At 41.7% G+C, this 23,126-nt stretch overlaps 2 protein-coding genes and 1 long non-coding RNA gene across 4 annotated transcripts in view; 1 reads left to right on the top strand and 2 right to left on the bottom strand.

The window, feature by feature from the left end:
- Nucleotides 1-23,126, bottom strand: part of nampt1 (nicotinamide phosphoribosyltransferase 1) — a 47,002-nt gene that overhangs the window by 10,277 nt on the left and 13,599 nt on the right. Inside the window, exons 5-11 of one of the 2 annotated variants that reach the window (XR_004613060.1) lie at nucleotides 21,371-21,529; nucleotides 20,778-20,914; nucleotides 18,579-18,804; nucleotides 18,350-18,469; nucleotides 18,105-18,245; nucleotides 17,668-17,802; nucleotides 17,367-17,547 (exon numbers count right to left, since the gene is read on the bottom strand). Coding sequence is in view for 1 of the 2 variants with exons in the window: in XM_034578112.1 (XP_034434003.1) it covers nucleotides 17,434-17,547; nucleotides 17,668-17,802; nucleotides 18,105-18,245; nucleotides 18,350-18,469; nucleotides 18,579-18,804; nucleotides 20,778-20,914; nucleotides 21,371-21,529 (1,032 nt within the window). In the remaining variant the exon portion in view is untranslated. Of the gene's footprint in view, nucleotides 1-17,362; nucleotides 17,548-17,667; nucleotides 17,803-18,104; nucleotides 18,246-18,349; nucleotides 18,470-18,578; nucleotides 18,805-20,777; nucleotides 20,915-21,370; nucleotides 21,530-23,126 lie in introns of those variants that run through there. The other variant, XM_034578112.1, reaches the window with a different exon arrangement.
- Nucleotides 2,546-11,105, bottom strand: LOC117757725 (RNA polymerase-associated protein RTF1 homolog). The gene is made up of 4 exons (XM_034579105.1): nucleotides 10,988-11,105; nucleotides 10,685-10,941; nucleotides 7,088-7,204; nucleotides 2,546-3,606 (listed from the first exon to the last, which is right to left on the bottom strand). Exons 2-4 carry the CDS (start codon nucleotides 10,842-10,844, stop codon nucleotides 2,546-2,548), a joined length of 1,338 nt encoding a protein of 445 aa, XP_034434996.1. The 5' UTR covers nucleotides 10,845-10,941; nucleotides 10,988-11,105.
- Nucleotides 13,729-14,683, top strand: LOC117757217. The gene is made up of 2 exons (XR_004613061.1): nucleotides 13,729-14,168; nucleotides 14,248-14,683. It is a non-coding gene; the product is annotated as an uncharacterized LOC117757217 (long non-coding RNA).

Below are 23,126 nucleotides of genomic sequence, written 5' to 3'. Positions count from 1 at the left end.
GGCCTGGTCTTTCTCCGGGTGAAAGGGTCCATATTGTGGTAATCCTCAATCTGTGCTTTGGGAGCGGGAGCTCTCCTGGACTTGTAAGTGGAAGGGAATGTTCTCTTCGGCTCTGTCGTCCTCGGTTGGCAAAGTTGTTTCAACGTTTCCAGTTCATCCTGGATCTCTTTCACCTTGGCGGCATCTCCGTGATTTCTTGCAGCTCTCTGTTTCGACAGTAATTCGATTTTACTCTTGGCAAAATTCAGAGGTGCTGTTCGGAATAGGTGCTTCTGGGCCACAATAGAGTCGATCTCTCTCTCAGTGAAAGTGTGATCCAGGGCTTCTTTGATGGACTTCTCCTTATTCGCGATCATGTCAGGTGTTGGAACTTTTATCCCAGCCGCCATCATCGCCTGTTTCCACTGCGTGAACTCACTTATTGTGAATTCCTGGTTGGATGCAGACCTGAGAGTCACAATCTGCTCTCTACCAGCGTGCCTGAGTTTAAATGCCATGTTTGTCCGTTGTGATCCAAACTGGTAGACCGTCCGCGTCTCCATCACAGACACAATTTCAGCAACAGCGTGAAGTGGGTCGCTGATGCTGGGATCAGTAACTGCCCTGACGAAGCAGCCGGTCACAGTGGTGGCAAAGAAGGGCATGTGGCACCATTGCTCCAGCCTGTTATAGGACAGGCAGATCCTCTTGAGCTCTTCAGGACGGAGAGCAGGCTGAGTCTCCTCTCCACGAGCTTTCTTCTCCACAGGCCCTTGGCCGTGCTCGACCTGCCTTTTCCGTTTGGTGCCAGCAGATCTCCCTGACACTGCAGAAGCAGCACCGGCAACAACGAACTTCGTTTTCGCCACTGATGACATCTCCTCAGAAGATCTTTGGGCCCCGTGAAGGGTCTGAAAAATGAAACATACATGGAATTCATGATTAAAACTCCAGTCCCACCTTAACACAACATGTACACATACTTTATTCTAAAAATTGGTGTCGTTAGCATGAATTAGCATGATCATTAGCTGCAGGAGCTTCGGTTATGGACACTATGTGTGTTTTTGCATACATGCTAATTTAGCCGCTTGGTGTTGGAGCTGTGTTGGCGTCATTTGAATGTGGTTGCTATGGGCTGCTGCTAACTAGTAGACAGCTTAGACAAAATGGCGCCTCGATTTTAAACAACAACAAAAGTGTAGTTTTTTGACCGTTTTTTTTTTGTGGAGAAACATTGGACTCGTGTGATACAAGAAACTAGTCGGAGTGAAAACAGTTTGCGACGAGGCCGGAAACACACTCGTTTACACCGGAAGTGGCGACATATTAGCCGCTAACCCCACGAGCTAATTCGTCATCAATGTCGGGGGTTTTTTTGCCTGTTATCTTCGCTAAAAACATTATAATTCAAGACTCCTACCCAGTTTACAAAATATCTGCCCTGTTTTAAACATTTGTGCCTAAAAAAAACCAACTGCTAACACAAAATCACTATTTCCTGTATTTGTTCAAACTTTATTAAAAAAATTCACATGATGTATATTTGATTTGTAGAAGTACAGTATTATTAATATTAATATGGCTCACTGGATATCAGAAGTACCAATTGTGATGCATTTACTCAACAAACTCTATGAAAAGGTATTTGAGCTTTTGACCAAACATGAATAATTTACAGTGGAACAGACAGTAAAAGTTAAATGATCTCACCTTGCTGTGTTTTCTGTCCATCGCAGAGTTTGCTCCAGAGTCTTGAAAAGTGCAGCTGCTCATCTCACGATCAAAGAAGCAAGTGAGGTTTGTTCATAGAGGATTATTATCCATAAAGATTTTTTAGAAGTCATCCAATAGTATTGAGTCCTGATCAGATCAATGGATCAAAGGACATTTTATACCATATATGGTATTGGGATAATAATTGCCTATAATAATTGCCTATAATACATCCCATATATGATATAAGCACAAATAACCCCATCCTATTTTAATTAATTGCAGTAACAAAACACACTAAAATATATGAATGCATTTTTAATATTAGTTGCTATATTCATAATTTAAACCAATGATTTCATTGGTTTTATAACAAACAACTAAAAGTGTTATAATCTAGTTTATAACATTTTCTTGTTTTATATTCAAAAAACAGAAGCTACATTAGCTGTTGATGCCTCATATTACAATAAGTTGCACAATATTTTTTACAGGTAGTTTTTGTTCTTTACATCAACAACTTTGAAAATCATTAAGTGATTTGAGTAAGACCAGGTTTACTGTTAATCCAAAATTAAACAACATTCACTGTCACTCACAGTTGTCGTTCTTGTGCACCGTCCCACTTCCTTACCTGACCATCTCTGCAGACTTGGTGCCATTGGCGCTATCAGAAGCCATGATAGAATACCCACGTTAGCTTTCCAGCTAAAGCTCCTTCTTATCTAACTGACAATACTTTACTGTACTTTGACATTTTTGTTTAGTTTTTGACACCTTACTTTACGATGACTTACTGACAAACAGGACCACAAGTCTTTTACTGCACCTTAAATTGTCAAGCAAACATTTATTGGGGAAAAGTATAAATTAAATCCAGCTTTTGATTAAATATTCCCCCATCGGTTCTCCTCATAGGATGGTTCGAGATTTTTTGATCTTTTGGGAGGGGTAGGTGGGGGCAGGATGGTGGGGGAGCGCAGTCCTCGGTGTTCTCTGGTTTGAACCCAAAGCCGTACCTCGAGTCCAGCTCAGCGTAAACAGCTTGACGGACAGAGTCTTTTTTAAGACTTGTGAACACGATGGGCCTGGTCTTTCTCCGGGTGAAAGGGTCCATATTGTGGTAATCCTCAATCTGTGCTTTGGGAGCGGGAGCTCTCCTGGACTTGTAAGTGGAAGGGAATGTTCTTTTCGGCTCTGTCGTCCTCGGTTGGTAAAGTTGTTTGGTCTCCTTGTTCAACGTTTCCAGTTCATCCTGGATCTCTTTCACCTTGGCGGCATCTCCGTGATTTCTTGCAGCTCTCTGTTTAGCAAGTAATTCGATTTTACTCTTGGCAAAATTCAGAGGTGCTGTTTGGAATAGGTTCTTCTGGGCCACAATAGAGTCGATCTCTCTCTCAGTGAAAGTGTGATCCAGGGCTTCTTTGATGGATTTCTCCTTATTCGCGATCATGTCAGGTGTTGGAACTTTTATCCCAGCCGCCATCATCGCCTGTTTCCACTGCGTGAACTCACTTATTGTGAATTCCTGGTTGGATGCAGACCTGAGAGTCACAATCTGCTCTCTACCAGCGTGCCTGAGTTTAAATGCCATGTTTGTCCGTTGTGATCCAAACTGGTAAACCGTCCGCGTCTCCATCACAGACACAATTTCAGCAACAGCGTGAAGTGGGTCGCTGATGCTGGGATCAGTAACTGCCCTGACGAAGCAGCCGGTCACAGTGGTGGCAAAGAAGGGCATGTGGCACCATTGCTCCAGCCTGTTATAGGACAGGCAGATCCTCTTGAGCTCTTCAGGACGGAGAGCAGGCTGAGTCTCCTCTCCACGAGCTTTCTTCTCCACAGGCCCTTGGCCGTGCTCGACCTGCCTTTTCCGTTTGGTGCCAGCAGATCTCCCTGACACTGCAGAAGCAGCACCGGCAACAACGAACTTCGTTTTCGCCACTGATGACATCTCCTCAGAAGATCTTTGGGCCCCGTGAAGGGTCTGAAAAATGAAACATACATGGAATTCATGATTAAAACTCCAGTCCCACCTTAACACAACATGTACACATACTTTATTCTAAAAATTCCAAACCACAGTGATAGAAGTGCGGCAAGTGTTTAACTGTAGTTGAAGTCAATCAATCAATAAATCTAATTTTATTCGTATAGCCCATATTCACAAATCGCAATTTGTCTCATAGGGCTTTAACAAGGTGTGCCATCCTCTGTTCGTAACCCTCAACAAGAGTAAGGAAAAACTACGAAAAACCCCTTTTAACAGGGTAAAAAGTACGTAGAAACCTCAGAGAGAGCCACATGTGAGGGATCCCTCTCCCAGGGTGGACAGAAGTGCAATAGATGCCAAGTGTAAAGGAGAACATCAGCAAGATAAGGGTATTTACAGCATTGATTAGAATAAACACTTTGTAGCATAACTGAAGGTCAATGAATTGATGGATTATTGTCAGTAATGGTCGAGTATCTGAGGAGAAATATTATATATCAAGCAGTCTTGTTGTAATCATAGTCCATTGTCAGCAGCCCCCCTCAACCGTAAAATCAATAGTGCACATCTCTGCAATTACAGGGTCTATATGAATAGTCTTGGTATCTAAATGGATCCTGCAGAGGTGAGAGCATCAGTACGGATGTTACTGGGTCAGACTAAATGAAGATGGTGGAAGTGGACGAGGCGGGAAGGATTTATTCAAGGTAAGAGAACAGGGCTGATGAGACAAATCTGACACCTGGACATTGTAGGAGTTAAATAAGTCCAGGTGGGGGCAGTAATGCAACACCATGGATGCAAAGTAGCGCTAAACCCCAAAGAAGAAGAAAAGGCAAGCAGAGAAAACAGAAAAGGGTGAGATTTGATTCATATTTCTATATCTATTTGTGTCGTTAGCATGAATTAGCATGATCATTAGCTGCAGGAGCTTCGGTTATGGACACTGTGTGTTTTTGCATACATGCTAATTTAGCCGCTTGGTGTTGGAGCTGTGTTGGCGTCATTTGAATGTGGTTGCTATGGGCTGCTGCTAACTAGTAGACAGCTTAGACAAAATGGCGCCTCGATTTTAAACAACAACAAAAGTGTAGTTTTTTTACCGTTTTTTTTTTGTGGAGAAACATTGGACTCGTGTGATACAAGAAACTAGTCGGAGTGAAAACAGTTTGTGACGAGCCCGGAAACACACTCGTTTACACCGGAAGTGGCGACATATTAGCCGCTAACCCTACAAGCTAATTCGTCATCAATGTCGGGGTTTTTTTTGCCTGTTATCTTCGATAAAAACATTATAATTCAAGACTCCTACCCAGTTTACAAAATATCTGCCCTGTTTTAAACATTTGTGCCTAAAAAAAACCAACTGCTAACACAAAATCACTATTTCCTGTATTTGTTCAAACTTTATTAAAAAAATTCACATGATGTATATTTGATTTGTAGAAGTACAGTATTATTAATATTAATATGGCTCACTGGATATCAGAAGTACCAATTGTGATGCATTTACTCAACAAACTCTATGAAAAGGTATTTGAGCTTTTGACCAAACATGAATAATTTACAGTGGAACAGACAGTAAAAGTTAAATGATCTCACCTTGCTGTGTTTTCTGTCCATCGCAGAGTTTGCTCCAGAGTCTTGAAAAGTGCAGCTGCTCATCTCACGATCAAAGAAGCAAGTGAGGTTTGTTCATAGAGGATTATTATCCATAAAGATTTTTTAGAAGTCATCCAATAGTATTGAGTCCTGATCAGATCAATGGATCAAAGGACATTTTATACCATATATGGTATTGGGATAATAATTGCCTATAATAATTGCCTATAATACATCCCATATATGATATAAGCACAAATAACCCCATCCTATTTTAATTAATTGCAGTAACAAAACACACTAAAATATATGAATGCATTTTTAATATTAGTTGCTATATTCATAATTTAAACCAATGATTTCATTGGTTTTATAACAAACAACTAAAAGTGTTATAATCTAGTTTATAACATTTTCTTGTTTTATATTCAAAAAACAGAAGCTACATTAGCTGTTGATGCCTCATATTACAATAAGTTGCACAATATTTTTTACAGGTAGTTTTTGTTCTTTACATCAACAACTTTGAAAATCATGAAGTGATTTGAGTAAGACCAGGTTTACTGTTAATCCAAAATTAAACAACATTCACTGTCACTCACAGTTGTCGTTCTTGTGCACCGTCCCACTTCCTTACCTGACCATCTCTGCAGACTTGGTGCCATTGGCGCTATCAGAAGCCATGATAGAATACCCACGTTAGCTTTCCAGCTAAAGCTCCTTCTTATCTAACTGACAATACTTTACTGTACTTTGACATTTTTGTTTAGTTTTTGACACCTTACTTTACGATGACTTACTGACAAACAGGACCACAAGTCTTTTACTGCACCTTAAATTGTCAAGCAAACATTTATTGGGGAAAAGTGTAAATTAAATCCAGCTTTTGATTAAATATTCCCCCATCGGTTCTCCTCATAGGATGGTTCGAGATTTTTTGATCTTTTGGGAGGGGTAGGTGGGGGCAGGATGGTGGGGGAGCACAGTCCTCGGTGTTCTCTGGTTTGAACCCAAAGCCGTACCTCGAGTCCAGCTCAGCGTAAACAGCTTGACGGACAGAGTCTTTTTTAAGACTTGTGAACACGATGGGCCTGGTCTTTCTCCGGGTGAAAGGGTCCATATTGTGGTAATCCTCAATCTGTGCTTTGGGAGCAGGAGCTCTCCTGGACTTGTAAGTGGAAGGGAATGTTCTTTTCGGCTCTGTCGTCCTCGGTTGGTAAAGTTGTTTGGTCTCCTTGTTCAACGTTTCCAGTTCATCCTGGATCTCTTTCACCTTGGCGGCATCTCCGTGATTTCTTGCAGCTCTCTGTTTAGACAGTAATTCGATTTTACTCTTGGCAAAATTCAGAGGTGCTGTTTGGAATACGTTCTTCTGGGCCACAATAGAGTCGATCTCTCTCTCAGTGAAAGTGTGATCCAGGGCTTCTTTGATGGACTTCTCCTTATTCGCGATCATGTCAGGTGTTGGAACTTTTATCCCAGCCGCCATCATCGCCTGTTTCCACTGCGTGAACTCACTTATTGTGAATTCCTGGTTGGATGCAGACCTGAGAGTCACAATCTGCTCTCTACCAGCGTGCCTGAGTTTGAATGCCATGTTTGTCCGTTGTGATCCAAACTGGTAGACCGTCCGCGTCTCCATCACAGACACAATTTCAGCAACAGCGTGAAGTGGGTCGCTGATGCTGGGATCAGTAACTGCCCTGACAAAGCAGCCGGTCACAGTGGTGGCAAAGAAGGGCATGTGGCACCATTGCTCCAGCCTGTTATAGGACAGGCAGATCCTCTTGAGCTCTTCAGGACGGAGAGCAGGCTGAGTCTCCTCTCCACGAGCTTTCTTCTCCACAGGCCCTTGGCCGTGCTCGACCTGCCTTTTCCGTTTGGTGCCAGCAGATCTCCCTGACACTGCAGAAGCAGCACCGGCAACAACGAACTTCGTTTTCGCCACTGATGACATCTCCTCAGAAGATCTTTGGGCCCCGTGAAGGGTCTGAAAAATGAAACATACATGGAATTCATGATTAAAACTCCAGTCCCACCTTAACACAACATGTACACATACTTTATTCTAAAAATTCCAAACCACAGTGATAGAAGTGCGGCAAGTGTTTAACTGTAGTTGAAGTCAATCAATCAATAAATCTAATTTTATTCGTATAGCCCATATTCACAAATCGCAATTTGTCTCATAGGGCTTTAACAAGGTGTGCCATCCTCTGTTCGTAACCCTCAACAAGAGTGAGGAAAAACTACGAAAAACCCCTTTTAACAGGGTAAAAAGTACGTAGAAACCTCAGAGAGAGCCACATGTGAGGGATCCCTCTCCCAGGGTGGACAGAAGTGCAATAGATGCCAAGTGTAAAGGAGAACATCAGCAAGATAAGGGTATTTACAGCATTGATTAGAATAAACACTTTGTAGCATAACTGAAGGTCAATGAATTGATGGATTATTGTCAGTAATGGTCGAGTATCTGAGGAGAAATATTATATATCAAGCAGTCTTGTTGTAATCATAGTCCATTGTCAGCAGCCCCCCTCAACCGTAAAATCAATAGTGCACATCTCTGCAATTACAGGGTCTATATGAATAGTCTTGGTATCTAAATGGATCCTGCAGAGGTGAGAGCATCAGTACGGATGTTACTGGGTCAGACTAAATGAAGATGGTGGAAGTGGACGAGGCGGGAAGGATTTATTCAAGGTAAGAGAACAGGGCTGATGAGACAAATCTGACACCTGGACATTGTAGGAGTTAAATAAGTCCAGGTGGGGGCAGTAATGCAACACCATGGATGCAAAGTAGCGCTAAACCCCAAAGAAGAAGAAAAGGCAAGCAGAGAAAACAGAAAAGGGTGAGATTTGATTCATATTTCTATATCTATTTGTGTCGTTAGCATGAATTAGCATGATCATTAGCTGCAGGAGCTTCGGTTATGGACACTGTGTGTTTTTGCATACATGCTAATTTAGCCGCTTGGTGTTGGAGCTGTGTTGGCGTCATTTGAATGTGGTTGCTATGGGCTGCTGCTAACTAGTAGACAGCTTAGACAAAATGGCGCCTCGATTTTAAACAACAACAAAAGTGTAGTTTTTTTACCGTTTTTTTTTGTGGAGAAACATTGGACTCGTGTGATACAAGAAACTAGTCGGAGTGAAAACAGTTTGTGACGAGCCCGGAAACACACTCGTTTACACCGGAAGTGGCGACATATTAGCCGCTAACCCTACAAGCTAATTCGTCATCAATGTCGGGGTTTTTTTTGCCTGTTATCTTCGATAAAAACATTATAATTCAAGACTCCTACCCAGTTTACAAAATATCTGCCCTGTTTTAAACATTTGTGCCTAAAAAAAACCAACTGCTAACACAAAATCACTATTTCCTGTATTTGTTCAAACTTTATTAAAAAAATTCACATGATGTATATTTGATTTGTAGAAGTACAGTATTATTAATATTAATATGGCTCACTGGATATCAGAAGTACCAATTGTGATGCATTTACTCAACAAACTCTATGAAAAGGTATTTGAGCTTTTGACCAAACATGAATAATTTACAGTGGAACAGACAGTAAAAGTTAAATGATCTCACCTTGCTGTGTTTTCTGTCCATCGCAGAGTTTGCTCCAGAGTCTTGAAAAGTGCAGCTGCTCATCTCACGATCAAAGAAGCAAGTGAGGTTTGTTCATAGAGGATTATTATCCATAAAGATTTTTTAGAAGTCATCCAATAGTATTGAGTCCTGATCAGATCAATGGATCAAAGGACATTTTATACCATATATGGTATTGGGATAATAATTGCCTATAATAATTGCCTATAATACATCCCATATATGATATAAGCACAAATAACCCCATCCTATTTTAATTAATTGCAGTAACAAAACACACTAAAATATATGAATGCATTTTTAATATTAGTTGCTATATTCATAATTTAAACCAATGATTTCATTGGTTTTATAACAAACAACTAAAAGTGTTATAATCTAGTTTATAACATTTTCTTGTTTTATATTCAAAAAACAGAAGCTACATTAGCTGTTGATGCCTCATATTACAATAAGTTGCACAATATTTTTTACAGGTAGTTTTTGTTCTTTACATCAACAACTTTGAAAATCATGAAGTGATTTGAGTAAGACCAGGTTTACTGTTAATCCAAAATTAAACAACATTCACTGTCACTCACAGTTGTCGTTCTTGTGCACCGTCCCACTTCCTTACCTGACCATCTCTGCAGACTTGGTGCCATTGGCGCTATCAGAAGCCATGATAGAATACCCACGTTAGCTTTCCAGCTAAAGCTCCTTCTTATCTAACTGACAATACTTTACTGTACTTTGACATTTTTGTTTAGTTTTTGACACCTTACTTTACGATGACTTACTGACAAACAGGACCACAAGTCTTTTACTGCACCTTAAATTGTCAAGCAAACATTTATTGGGGAAAAGTGTAAATTAAATCCAGCTTTTGATTAAATATTCCCCCATCGGTTCTCCTCATAGGATGGTTCGAGATTTTTTGATCTTTTGGGAGGGGTAGGTGGGGGCAGGATGGTGGGGGAGCACAGTCCTCGGTGTTCTCTGGTTTGAACCCAAAGCCGTACCTCGAGTCCAGCTCAGCGTAAACAGCTTGACGGACAGAGTCTTTTTTAAGACTTGTGAACACGATGGGCCTGGTCTTTCTCCGGGTGAAAGGGTCCATATTGTGGTAATCCTCAATCTGTGCTTTGGGAGCAGGAGCTCTCCTGGACTTGTAAGTGGAAGGGAATGTTCTTTTCGGCTCTGTCGTCCTCGGTTGGTAAAGTTGTTTGGTCTCCTTGTTCAACGTTTCCAGTTCATCCTGGATCTCTTTCACCTTGGCGGCATCTCCGTGATTTCTTGCAGCTCTCTGTTTAGACAGTAATTCGATTTTACTCTTGGCAAAATTCAGAGGTGCTGTTTGGAATACGTTCTTCTGGGCCACAATAGAGTCGATCTCTCTCTCAGTGAAAGTGTGATCCAGGGCTTCTTTGATGGACTTCTCCTTATTCGCGATCATGTCAGGTGTTGGAACTTTTATCCCAGCCGCCATCATCGCCTGTTTCCACTGCGTGAACTCACTTATTGTGAATTCCTGGTTGGATGCAGACCTGAGAGTCACAATCTGCTCTCTACCAGCGTGCCTGAGTTTGAATGCCATGTTTGTCCGTTGTGATCCAAACTGGTAGACCGTCCGCGTCTCCATCACAGACACAATTTCAGCAACAGCGTGAAGTGGGTCGCTGATGCTGGGATCAGTAACTGCCCTGACAAAGCAGCCGGTCACAGTGGTGGCAAAGAAGGGCATGTGGCACCATTGCTCCAGCCTGTTATAGGACAGGCAGATCCTCTTGAGCTCTTCAGGACGGAGAGCAGGCTGAGTCTCCTCTCCACGAGCTTTCTTCTCCACAGGCCCTTGGTCGTGCTCGACCTGCCTTTTCCGTTTGGTGCCAGCAGATCTCCCTGACACTGCAGAAGCAGCACCGGCAACAACGAACTTCGTTTTCGCCACTGATGACATCTCCTCAGAAGATCTTTGGGCCCCGTGAAGGGTCTGAAAAATGAAACATACATGGAATTCATGATTAAAACTCCAGTCCCACCTTAACACAACATGTACACATACTTTATTCTAAAAATTCCAAACCACAGTGATAGAAGTGCGGCAAGTGTTTAACTGTAGTTGAAGTCAATCAATCAATAAATCAAATTTGATTCGTATAGCCCATATTCACAAATCACAATTTGTCTCATAGGGCTTTAACAAGGTGTGCCATCCTCTGTTCGTAACCCTCAACAAGAGTAAGGAAAAACTACGAAAAACCCCTTTTAACAGGGTAAAAAGTACGTAGAAACCTCAGAGAGAGCCACATGTGAGGGATCCCTCTCCCAGGGCGGACAGAAGTGCAATAGATGTCAAGTGTAAAGGAGAACATCAGCAAGATAAGGGTATTTGCAGCATTGATTAGAATAAACACTTTGTAGCATAACTGAAGGTCAATGAATTGATGGATTATTGTCAGTAATGGTCGAGTATCTGAGGAGAAATATTATATATCAAGCAGTCTTGTAATCATAGTCCATTGTCAGCAGCCCCCCTCAACCGTAAAATCAATAGTGCACATCTCTGCAATTACAGGGTCTATATGAATAGTCTTGGTATCTAAATGGATCCTGCAGAGGTGAGAGCATCAGTACGGATGTTACTGGGTCAGACTAAATGAAGATGGTGGAAGTGGACGAGGCGGGAAGGATTTATTCAAGGTAAGAGAACAGGGCTGATGAGACAAATCTGACACCTGGACATTGTAGGAGTTAAATAAGTCCAGGTGGGGGCAGTAATGCAACACCATGGATGCGAAGTAGCGCTAAACCCCAAAGAAGAAGAAAAGGCAAGCAGAGAAAACAGAAAAAGGTGAGATTTGATTTCTATTTCTATATCTATTTGTGTCGTTAGCATGAATTAGCATGATCATTAGCTGCAGGAGCTTCGGTTATGGACACTATGTGTGTTTTTGCATACATGCTAATTTAGCCGCTTGGTGTTGGAGCTGTGTTGGAGTCATTTGAATGGGCTATGTTGCTATGGGCTGCTGCTAACTAGTAGACAGCTTAGACAAAATGGCGCCTCGATTTTAAACAACAACAAAAGTGTAGTTTTTTGACCGTTTTTTTTCGTGGAGAAACATTGGACTCGTGTGATACAAGAAACTAGTCGGAGTGAAAACAGTTTGCGACGAGCCCGGAAACACACTCGTTTACACCAGAAGTGGCGACATATTAGCCGCTAACCCCACGAGCTAATTCGTCATCAATGTCGGGGTTTTTTTTGCCTGTTATCTTCGATAAAAACATTATAATTCAAGACTCCTACCCAGTTTACAAAATATCTGCCCTGTTTTAAACATTTGTGCCTAAAAAAAACCAACTGCTAACACAAAATCACTATTTCCTGTATTTGTTCAAACTTTATTAAAAAAATTCACATGATGTATATTTGATTTGTAGAAGTACAGTATTATTAATATTAATATGGATCACTGGATTTCAGAAGTACCAATTGTGATGCATTTACTCAACAAACTCTATGAAAAGGTATTTGAGCTTTTGACCAAACATGAATAATTTACAGTGGAACAGACAGTAAAAGTTAAATGATCTCACCTTGCTGTGTTTTCTGTCCATCGCAGAGTTTGCTCCAGAGTCTTGAAAAGTGCAGCTGCTCATCTCACGATCAAAGAAGCAAGTGAGGCTTGTTCATAGAGGATTATTATCCATAAAGATTTTTTAGAAGTCATCCAATAGTATTGAGTCCTGATCAGATCAATGGATCAAAGGACATTTTATACCATATATGGTATTGGGATAATAATTGCCTATAATAATTGCCTATAATACATCCCATATATGATATAAGCACAAATAACCCCATCCTATTTTAATTAATTGCAGTAACAAAACACACTAAAATATATGAATGCATTTTTAATATTAGTTGCTATATTCATAATTTAAACCAATGATTTCATTGGTTTTATAACAAACAACTAAAAGTGTTATAATCTAGTTTATAACATTTTCTTGTTTTATATTCAAAAAACAGAAGCTACATTAGCTGTTGATGCCTCACATTACAATAAGTTGCACAATATTTTTTACAGGTAGTTTTTGTTCTTTACATCAACAACTTTGAAAATCATGAAGTGATTTGAGTAAGACCAGGTTTACTGTTAATCCAAAATTAAACAACATTCACTGTCACTCACAGTTGTCGTTCTTGTGCACCGTCCCACTTCCTTACCTGACCATCTCTGCAGACTTGGTGCCATTGGCGCTATCAGAAGCCATGATAGAATACCCACGTTAGCTTTCCAGCTAAAGCTCCTTCTTATCTAACTGACAATACTTTACTGTACTTTGTCATTTTTGACACCTTACTTTACGATGACTTACTGACAAACAGGACCACAAGTCTTTTACTGCACCTTAAATTGTCAAGCAAACATTTATTGGGGAAAAGTGTAAATTAAATCCAGCTTTTGATTAAATATTCCCCCATCGGTTCTCCTCATAGGATGGTTCGAGATTTTTTAATCTTACTTGTTGCCTGTATTTTAATTTGTACTTGTCCTCTTCTAGGATTTCCTGAAGAACTTTCAGATATTCGTTCAGGTAGTTGGCTCAAACTGATGAGATGCTGAATGTTGGTGATGAATTTTTCTACCTCTTTACATGAGCAATAAATATGTGATCTGAAACTAATCTCAGGGAAAAGCAGTGGCAGGTTTAAATCAGTGCACTAGCAATTCATTCATTCCAGTTCAATAGCGGCCTAATCCAGAGTCAGTGCCATAAACTGTAGGTCAGTGCACAGCAGGTCAGGTTAACTTGTAAAAAACGGTTCTTTCCAGGAACTTTCTAAGAAATATTTGGAAAAGCACAGATCTATAAATGTGTAGTTTTATAAAGAGTTCACCTTTTCAAAAATGTTTGGCACTGAGATGTCCCATGAGATGCAGAAATATGAGTTGGACAAGTGATGATTTTAACTTTGCAGAATTCTACAGACAAAAAAATAAACAATATAACACACTAGAGGAAAGAAAAACACATCAGGTATATGAACTGAAAACAGAAAAAATTAAGAAGTGGTATAATAATTAAATGAGTCCTGTATAAAAATAGACAAAACAACAGTTTCAAACTGAGAGGGTGGCATCTTTAATCAGTGTATCGTTGACAATAAAGCAACTTATGTTAGTTAAAATATCAGTTGTGTTGGGAGAGAATTTGGGACAACCAACATATACATACAAGTGAAACAACAACAACAACGTAAAGAAAAGTTTTCACAAACACTTTTTCATCTGTTACACATGATGCATTCACACAGGACGACACACACACACACACACTCGCAGAAGCCATTAGCTTTACAGTCACAAAATCAACAGTCACACTGCCAGTTCAGTCGAGCAGTTTTGAACATTTTCCGTTGGTACAAAAATGGCCATTCAGACAAAAATAATAATATAACAATAATATTATCTGGTGAGGTCGTCTCGCTAACCTCTCCTCTCTGCTTTCAGTCCATCTAGCTGTTGTTGTATGTACACGCGAGAAGACAGTATGGCCACATTGTTTGTTAAGTAGGATGTTGTCTGCCATTGGTCGAGCATGTGTTTTTCTCCTTTTGTCGTATAAAATAAACATTTTCTTGAGGTAAGAACCGAGACAGTATCAAAATAGTAAAACCAAGGTTTTACTGAAACGCACCCCGTTGTTGAAAAAGAAATGGACAACTGGATAACGAAAGGGTTCGACAGATAACAGCTGTGGAAAGTTAAAATATAAACAAAATAAAATAACTGGAACGGTGGCGTTTACCAGCTTGTCTGAATTTGAGCATGTTGGTCTGAGGCGGCAGCGAGAGGCGGGAGTCGGTGACATCACAGGTTTCTTCCGGGTCCGAGCTAAAGATTATAGAACCCTAACAGTGTCAGTGTCCATGGGGGGAAAAGAATCAAGGAAACTCTCACGTGTGCTACGGCTATGCTAGCTGCCCCATTAACATGCGGATGCTGCACGTGCAACTGTTACTTTGTATCCAGTATTTGATGCTAAATAAACAGGGACAAACATCATTATTGACGGTAATAATTGTCTAATATTTTGGCTAAATTTCTGGATAGTGGGAGGAAGTGGGGACGCGTCGTCCATCAATATATACAGACTATGGTTAACACTCAACAAAAAAGCGCAATGGGAACTTCGTTAGTTTTGCGGGTATATGGTAATAAACTTATGTTGGCACTAAATTAAATCTTAAATGGCCACCATTCACATGAACGCCAGTGCCAAATCTCAAGACAATTCACCAAACACCTGTTGTGATGTTTCACTCAAAACCTCCTGGTAGAGCTTGATGGAAAATCTGAGGATGACCAGTGTCGACAGGATTCATCCTCTGGGTAACATGAAGGAATAAACCTTCTTGCCACTTCATCCAGTAGCTGGTGAGATATTTCAGCCTGGACCCAAGTCGACGCTGACGTCCCTCAAACCACAAGTGATGCATTATTTGCCGCCTTTTTATTTCCTCAAACCACAGCCTCAGATTTGCCTTAAAGAAAAACACGAGTATCTTGTGATGTCACCAGCTCCTCGCTCTGTTTAAAACCCCTCCAAGCTCCGCGACAGAAACATCCTTTCAGTCTCAAAAGGGGCCGACTCAGTGACATGACTAAACACACCTGGAAACACGGAGGTGCACTGAAGAGGAAACTCCAAAATAAAGGCATTCGCGAACAAACAGGAGTTAAAGTGGCGTCGCTGTGCACATCCACACGTCCCCACGAATATCTGTTCGTTTTTCTAGAGTTAATTGTGATTATCAGCAACTCTGCTCCAACAACTGCCAACGCACTGCTGGTACATGTCGTTGTGAGTCTCACTTTTCTGCCTCTGGTTTGGTTTTGTATTAACCCTAAGAAAAAACAAACAAACACACCCACTACTCGTTTGTCACAGCGCTGTGCTTCCTTTCAAAATAAAAGACGGGCAAAGTAAAAGGAAGAGTGTCCTCTGCTCGCCTGTTCAATGAGTACATTTGCATAAAGGAATAATACACTATCCTTTAAAGGAAGAAAGTACACACACACGCACACACAGATATCCAATCACACACACATATCAGAGCCAACATTTAACACACATTTCACCCCAGGAGGCGCCACATATGTAATCTTCAATAAACACATAGATAAATCCTCTTCATTCCAGTGAAGACGATTTCTGCAATGCAAGTTTGTTTTTCTCACACATCGGCTCTTAGTCTTATACAGTAAAGACTTCAAAAGCATTCAGCATCATGAAGACCCCCAACCCGAAAGGTTTCGCTCTTCTTGGTTATTGAAAATTCAATCTTTGTGTTTGTAGAGATTTGGGCCGTCGGCAGGACTTTTCTAGATTTTGTCTCTGATTAGTTTGGAGCCATTTAATCCATTGGTTACACATTTGCATCTGAAATTCGAGAGCTTCACTTCGAGGTTGCCATACTGAGGAGTCGGGATTTTTCCACTAAAATGGATTTGAGCCTTCGTGATGTGAATGCACTGAGGGGCAGCAGATGATCATTTATATAACTGTGGACATGCACCAGGAACATTTTATGAGGCAGACTAAAGGGAACAAAACAATCTTGTAATACTCTTCTTGGTCTTTTGGAAATTTGGCCGCAAATGTTGATTTAAAAGCAAGAAAAGCGGGAAGGTGGATTCCTTCATCATCCGTACAGTCTAACACTCGGGCCACACTGGATGCCTGAGGGGGGGGTGTGCGCGTGTGGGGTACTCTTATTTGAGGAAATACAGTAGTCACATCAGAGACCCCACGTAGCAGCTCTGCAGCCGACTCTCAACAGCGACACAGCGCCGCACACGCACTCAGTGTGGCCCAGGCTTAAGTGATCGGTTAGCTGTTGTCGGTTGGTGTTAAAGGTGCACCATTATATTTCATGATCATCCTCTGCATCCTTCACATTAAAGACAAAGCTAAGTAGATTCAGACATGGATTTCTTTCCTAAATAATTCTATACACGGGACAAGGTCATTGATGTGGGTGTGGATTTATTTTTTCAGTCACGAACATTCTAAAACTTGGCTCGCCGTGCGTTCACCGCTCATGCAGCTGCTCATTTCAAAAAGAAAACTACAATCTTATTTTATTGGCTTTCGTGTCGACACAGGGAAAAGTCTGCCGACACGTTATCAGCGGCCTCCTCACAATCTGTACGGCAGCAGCCGCATGGAGACGTGAACTCGCGGCTTGTCATTGAAATCGGATCGCTTACTGTACCTCGCACACATTTTCCTCTTTCTCGGTTTTACCATCTCACACAAATACGGGGGTTTGCCGCTAATCAAGAATTTGACAAACCCCACCAACCGACAGCATTTTCAGAACAAAGGGGTTAAGTTCCTCGAATTTTTCAGGGGGTTGTTAGGAACGTTTCAGGGGGTTCTCGGGCTTTGGGAGTGTGGGGGGTTGGATGGGGTGGGGGTTGTATTGGGTTTAGGGTGGGGTTGGTGTTGGGGCTTAGAGGTGCTGTTCAGTACAGCAGCTCTTCAAGCTCCTTCTCCTTGAGCTTAGCATTGTCTCTGACTTCATCGAATGTGTACGTCTTCACAATTTTCCCGTTCTGGAAGACTGTGTGCAGCAGGTCCTGAGGGGGGGGACAGAAAGTGAAAAGAAGAAAAGAGAAAACATGAGTGAAACAGAAAGTCAGTGCTGGTGAAATGAATTTCCCTTTACTTCCATGTATCCACTAAGGAATCGAACTTACCACGCCGTACTCCTCCAGGTCGCCCTTGCCCTCCTCCAGGGTGACAAAGTCTCCGCTCTGCGTCCGGTGTAGAGACAGACGACCTTTCTTTGACCTCTTGTTGGGGTCTGCCACTGGATCCTTGAACACGTTCACCTTTTGTCACAAGACATAAAACAAATCCTCATTGAAGGAGAAGGAATTTCAAATCATGGTTAACTGTCTTCTTAAAACCAGCTTGTCTGCTAGTTTCAATAAGTTAAATTTAAGACTTTTTAAGAACATGAAGTGTTTAATGAACTTCAACATAATTAAGATCTACCTAAACGTATTTAAGACCTCATATCCTATATTTTAGGTATTTTCTGCTTTTTACAGACCCTGTAAAACACCACACGATTACAAAATGGCACTAAAACATAACCGCTGCATTTTAATTCAAGTGTGTGTGTCCTCACCCCGAGTCCATTGGTGACCACGTAGCTGCATTTGAAGGAGCAGTTGAGCAGATCTCTGGTCAGTTTCTGCAGCAGAGCCCCTCCGGAGCCGAAGGCGATGTTCTCGATGGACCACATGTGCTGCTTCATACCCTCAACGATCTGTGAACAAATATGCACATTCAAACCTCGCTGACGTGTGTTTACGTCTCACTTTAAATCTTTTTACCATCTGGTGTCAGGTGGAAACGTGCACGTGTCTCTACCTCTTGCAGTGTGTTGATGTCAACTCCGTCTCCTTGTATGACTCTGATGTAAGGAGGGAGAACCTTAAAACCTTTGGAGTTCTCCGTTGGGGGGAACTTTTTACCCAGGATCTCCAAAACCTGACACAAGCAGAAGAGAGGAAGAGGACGTTGGTAAAGAGAGGGGGGGGTCGTTTGCTGACTCATGTTAAGATGCTAGTTAAAAGATAAGAAGGTCACACAAGCTCACCTTCAGAACTGTATCGAGTGGGTTTCCTGAGTCTGGTCGAACAACCAACGGAGCATCCGCGCTGCGCTTCACTATCAGACTCCGCAGGTCTTCTCCCCAGATCTTCTCGCAGGCATTGTAGATGTCATAGCTGTCGCTGACGATGGATACGGGCACGTTGGGAAACTGCGTGATGATGTGCTCAAAGGCATCTTTTTCATGGTCCTTTCCCCACGCTGTGATGGTGCTGCGGAGAGAATGACAGAGAGACGGTTTGTTTTTCGGTCTAAAATCATTTCTCTTCAAATACGACAACATCTACGGCTGGTTTCATTGTTATGCTTGTTAACCCATTTAGAAATGCATCATGGAGTCGGTTTGATTTTCAGCACTCTTAGCCTGCAGAAGGTTTTTTAAAGATATTAACTGTTCCCAATTCTTTAAGCTCTTCATAAGAACATGTTTTCAGAATCCGTTTTTATGTTAGGTAGTCTTAAGTGTTGATTGATGGCTAATCAATTAATTGGCTATTGTATAGAAATATTTATTAAAAGTTTAGAGAAGGAAATTAGTGAGAATTTAAACAGCAAGTGGATAAGTAGAGAAGAAACAGAAGTGGAAAAAGTAAAAACAAGTGAGAGGGACAGAGGTAAAGAAAAGAGAAACACTGTAAGTAACAGAAACGATAGATAAGTAATCTCTTTGGAAGGAAGACGATGGAAGCAAAAGAGAAAGGGAGCAACAGAAGAGGTCAGTTAAAGATATCAGCTCCATCAAATGATAATGCCACAGATTGTCCAGAAGAGGGCGATGCAGGTTTTAGTCTTAGATGAAACCGGACACCACATTGTATTTTCTTCAACAATGACTTCAACGGTTTTGGTTGAACCAATTCAGACACAAGATGTTTTTCGGCAAAGCATCAGAGCAAGAGGAACAAAGTTAAAAGGAATCACATGTACACAATGAAAAAGAAAGGACTGAAAAGATTAGTTGAGGTCATGAGACGTCATCCCAAACTACAATGACGGCAGCTGGAATTGTGCTTCTGCTTTCAAAAGGAAAGATTTGGCCATTTACTCGTCAGTAAAATTGGACATTAAATATAAAAAAATAAATACGTTTCTGTTCATCTATTTGTACAAGTTTCGATTTTTCTTCATAAGACTGTGTTACATTGAAAATTGTGCATTTTCCACACAAGAGCTTTGAAGGCGACACACCCCTACAGCGGAATCCTCCCTCCCTTTCTCTCCCTCCTACATCGACATCATAGTGGAATTTCACCGTGGCTCCTCCCTCTGAGGTGGAAACCGAGGGGGCCATTACATAACGGGTTACTGTGACGACCGCTGCTACCATCCCATAATGCACTGGTGCGGGAGAGAAGGGCGCGCTGGAGCAGCAGTAACTGCCACGGTTGTGAGGGAGAAGCGAAAAGATGAAAGTGTGCGTGTGTGCAGGATAAATGGATCAGTGCCATAAAACACCAGAGACATGTGAGGGATGAGCACGTCAGGGCTGCAGCCAATGAAATCCCCCCCTCTCGTCTGGCCAATCACAACCCCCATTCACAAACCGAGTTAGACGAAGCAGATGATGAGCGAGGGTGACCGAGCTCTAATCAGAGGAGCAAATTAACACCAACCTCAGCCAAGTGCCGGGCACATCATCGCTCCGCTTGGTAATTGTTCGAAGCGAGCTTTCTATTTTGAAACCCTGTTTGGCTCGAGGATGAACGAGTCCGCTTCTACAGCTGGCTCTCGGCCAAAATGTGGACCATCTCGCCGGGGGCAAGGCTGCGAGATGAGTCGAGCCAAAACCGGTCGACGGCACCCCCTGGTACTTCCTGGGAATATGTGAATACAGAGCCTAAGCTGGTAATTAACATTGCGCACAGGAATTCAGCAGCCTCAGTTAATTTTTAAAGTCTCTGCAAACTTTGATTATCCCGTTTGAGCGAGATGAGCACTCTGGCAGACGCCCATCTTTACTCGGAGGTCCCACACAACTGGTGTAATCATTTTAGTGGGTGGCGTACTACTGCCCTACATCACACTGAGAACGGTGCCACCACAACTGCTGTGGAAGCCAGGAAATACATCACAGCTGAGGAAAGTAGGCGACGCAGGGAGAGGTTCTGTCTCCTAGCAAGGACGAAGCCTCAATAAGCCACAATAAATTAATAAAACCGTGACGTGTTTGTGTGTGTGTGTGTACCTGTGTTCTGCAGCAGGCACTGAGAAGCCTGGCACGGGGTCCTTGGTCCCGTAGAACTTCTTAATGACTCCGATGCCCGCGACCGTGTCTGTGCCCTTGAAGTTGACCAGATGGGCGGAGGCCCCAATGCCTGCAGTCTGCAAACAGGAGGGGGAGGGGTTATAGCAAAGATAAAGAGCATTTTTTTTATTTTGGGTATTATATTTAAAACTGGCTGTGGTTTATTGCAACAATATTCAGTATTTTCACAGAAACTATTGCTCCTTTTCTGAGTGATTTGGTTAAAAGCTCCGGGAGAAGCTAGTAAGTGGACTTCAAGTTGGGATTGTTTAACCAAACCACTATTTTCAAGGTCTTAAAAGTGATATAGGTGAAATCTGGAAGCTCTTTTGTCAACAAATACACGACTCAGCAAACTGTAAGAGAGTTTGATACTGTTCTCAGGAGTGAACCTTGATTTGGGATTTCCCAAATCAAGAATGACATTTCAAGTTTTCAGTGATGGTTGGTTTGCTTAAAAGAAAACGTAGTTAAGGTAAGAAATAAAATGCACCAACAATATTGATTAAACTGTGTAAAGTATATAATGTTACCTCTTGGGATGAGACGCCCCTGTAGCCGAAGTCATGTAGTTTATACTCGAGTTTCTCTAAGTTCCCAGAAGTCTCTAAGAGGTACTTGGCCAGGATCTTCTTCTGCTCTCTGGAGTTGGTTGCCACAGTGATGGGATACCAGATCTGAACCAGGATTGTCTGATGGAAAGATAAAAGAAGAAATTAAGTCTTGTCCAGTTCACTGAATATTTAGAGTAATGGATTGTTTCAGTGCGAAGCTTCACCTGCTTTTAAAAAGATTATACATAAGTTACATCGAGCAAGAACCGACGTGGGAATGAAGGAGACACCATTCTCCCTATTCCAAGTCAGTGTCGTATCACAAGTCATTTTGAAGCTGCTATTTTATGGTTAACAAAGTTGCATAGTGTTGCTTTAAGTTTAATTTCTAAAACAGCAAAACTTGTTTTCAAAAAGTTTTGTTTTCAGTGATGAATGAACAAGTGAATGTCTGGTCCGACTGTCCTGCTTTCCCAGTGTTCAACTGGTCCTAAAACCCAAAACTAACAGGCTCAGTGGGATCAAAAGGCTGCTGAGCTTTCACACAAGACAAAATCTGGGAAAACAACATTCCTCTGTGCCGCATGTCAACTGTGGACCAGAGTAATACATTTCAATATAAACAAGTGGCTTATCTGTGCTCGCCACCAACACCTGGGAAATTTGACAAATACACAACGCAGAGCATACAAAACGTGTCTGTGATAGTCTGGCTATGTTTTTGTCCATACCACTTTCTAAACACAGACACGACATTTTGAAAATTCATCAAGTATAAGATGCAGTAGTATTGTAAGAGACATTAATATCTGACTAGTAAACAGTGTCACCAATTTGAAAAAAAGTGACTACTATGTAGTTAAAGGGGTTTAACAGACAACTCAACTAGTTGACAATCAAAACCACTTGTCAACACTGCATCGTTGCAAACTATTCGTTCAAATGTGATATTTGCACGGTGCAGTAATACAGTAGCAACAGTGCATCTACAGCAGATCTGCAGCAGAGGGTGCTGGTGTTGAAAAGTAATTGACAAGTCATAGGCTGAGTTGTCATGCCTGACCTTAAAGCCAGAGATATATTTGCTTTCACCTACACGTACCCATGGCTGCCTCGAACATACTGCGTCAGTTTGGTGCGTCAGTTGTGCACGTCCTGAGAAATCAACGCAACCCATCTACAAGATGCAGTACGCACATAATATGGAACAACGTTTACCACCACCGACCTCTCTCTCTCTCTCTCTCTCAAAGACATTAAGGGTTGGAAAAAACATTTCTCCCGCGATTAATCGACTACTTCTTGGGAATAGTTGACAACTACTAAAATGCAGTAGCCGCGAACGCCATAGTTTACTGTGTTTGAAACATTTCACGTCTCATATGAAGCAGTGTGTGAACAATAGATCTCTCAGTCAAAACCATGTGTATCGAATCTCGTTATCATAAAGTCAAGCATGACACCAAGATGACCAGCCATGTCTTCTCCCTCCCCCCAGGGCTTTAACAAATTGTGAATTAAAACAAATTGGCTTTGACTCGACGACTAATACTATGCAGTGTGTGTTTTCACCCTGTAAGCCTGAGCAGGTCACATGCCCCCTTTGACTAATCATAATCTAAACCATAATATGGACTCATGTGACTGCCAAAGCAAGGCCAGTGTCCACACTACACCCCCTCACCCACACACAAGGTCATGTGGCTTCATCTGCATGTTGACCTTTTCATAACAT

Source organism: Hippoglossus hippoglossus, chromosome 23 (genome assembly GCF_009819705.1).
Source record: "Hippoglossus hippoglossus isolate fHipHip1 chromosome 23, fHipHip1.pri, whole genome shotgun sequence".
In the NCBI taxonomy this organism is placed as follows: Eukaryota; Metazoa; Chordata; class Actinopteri; order Pleuronectiformes; family Pleuronectidae; genus Hippoglossus; species Hippoglossus hippoglossus.
Note: the sequence above shows the minus strand (reverse complement) of the source record. Positions and strands in the feature narration are given on the sequence as shown.

What these genes read in the sequence shown, in the direction of transcription:
- LOC117757725 (XM_034579105.1), bottom strand. Translation starts at nt 10,844, where the DNA reads ATGTCATCAGTGGCGAAAACGAAGTTCGTTGTTGCCGGTGCTGCTTCT. An exon ending in TCAGCCTGCTCTCCGTCCTG is followed by an intron (nt 7,205 to 10,684) that starts AAGAGCTCAAGA and finishes TTGCCGGTGCTG; the next exon opens with CTTCTGCAGTGTCAGGGAGA. An exon ending in TCAGCCTGCTCTCCGTCCTG is followed by an intron (nt 3,607 to 7,087) that starts AAGAGCTCAAGA and finishes TTGCCGGTGCTG; the next exon opens with CTTCTGCAGTGTCAGGGAGA.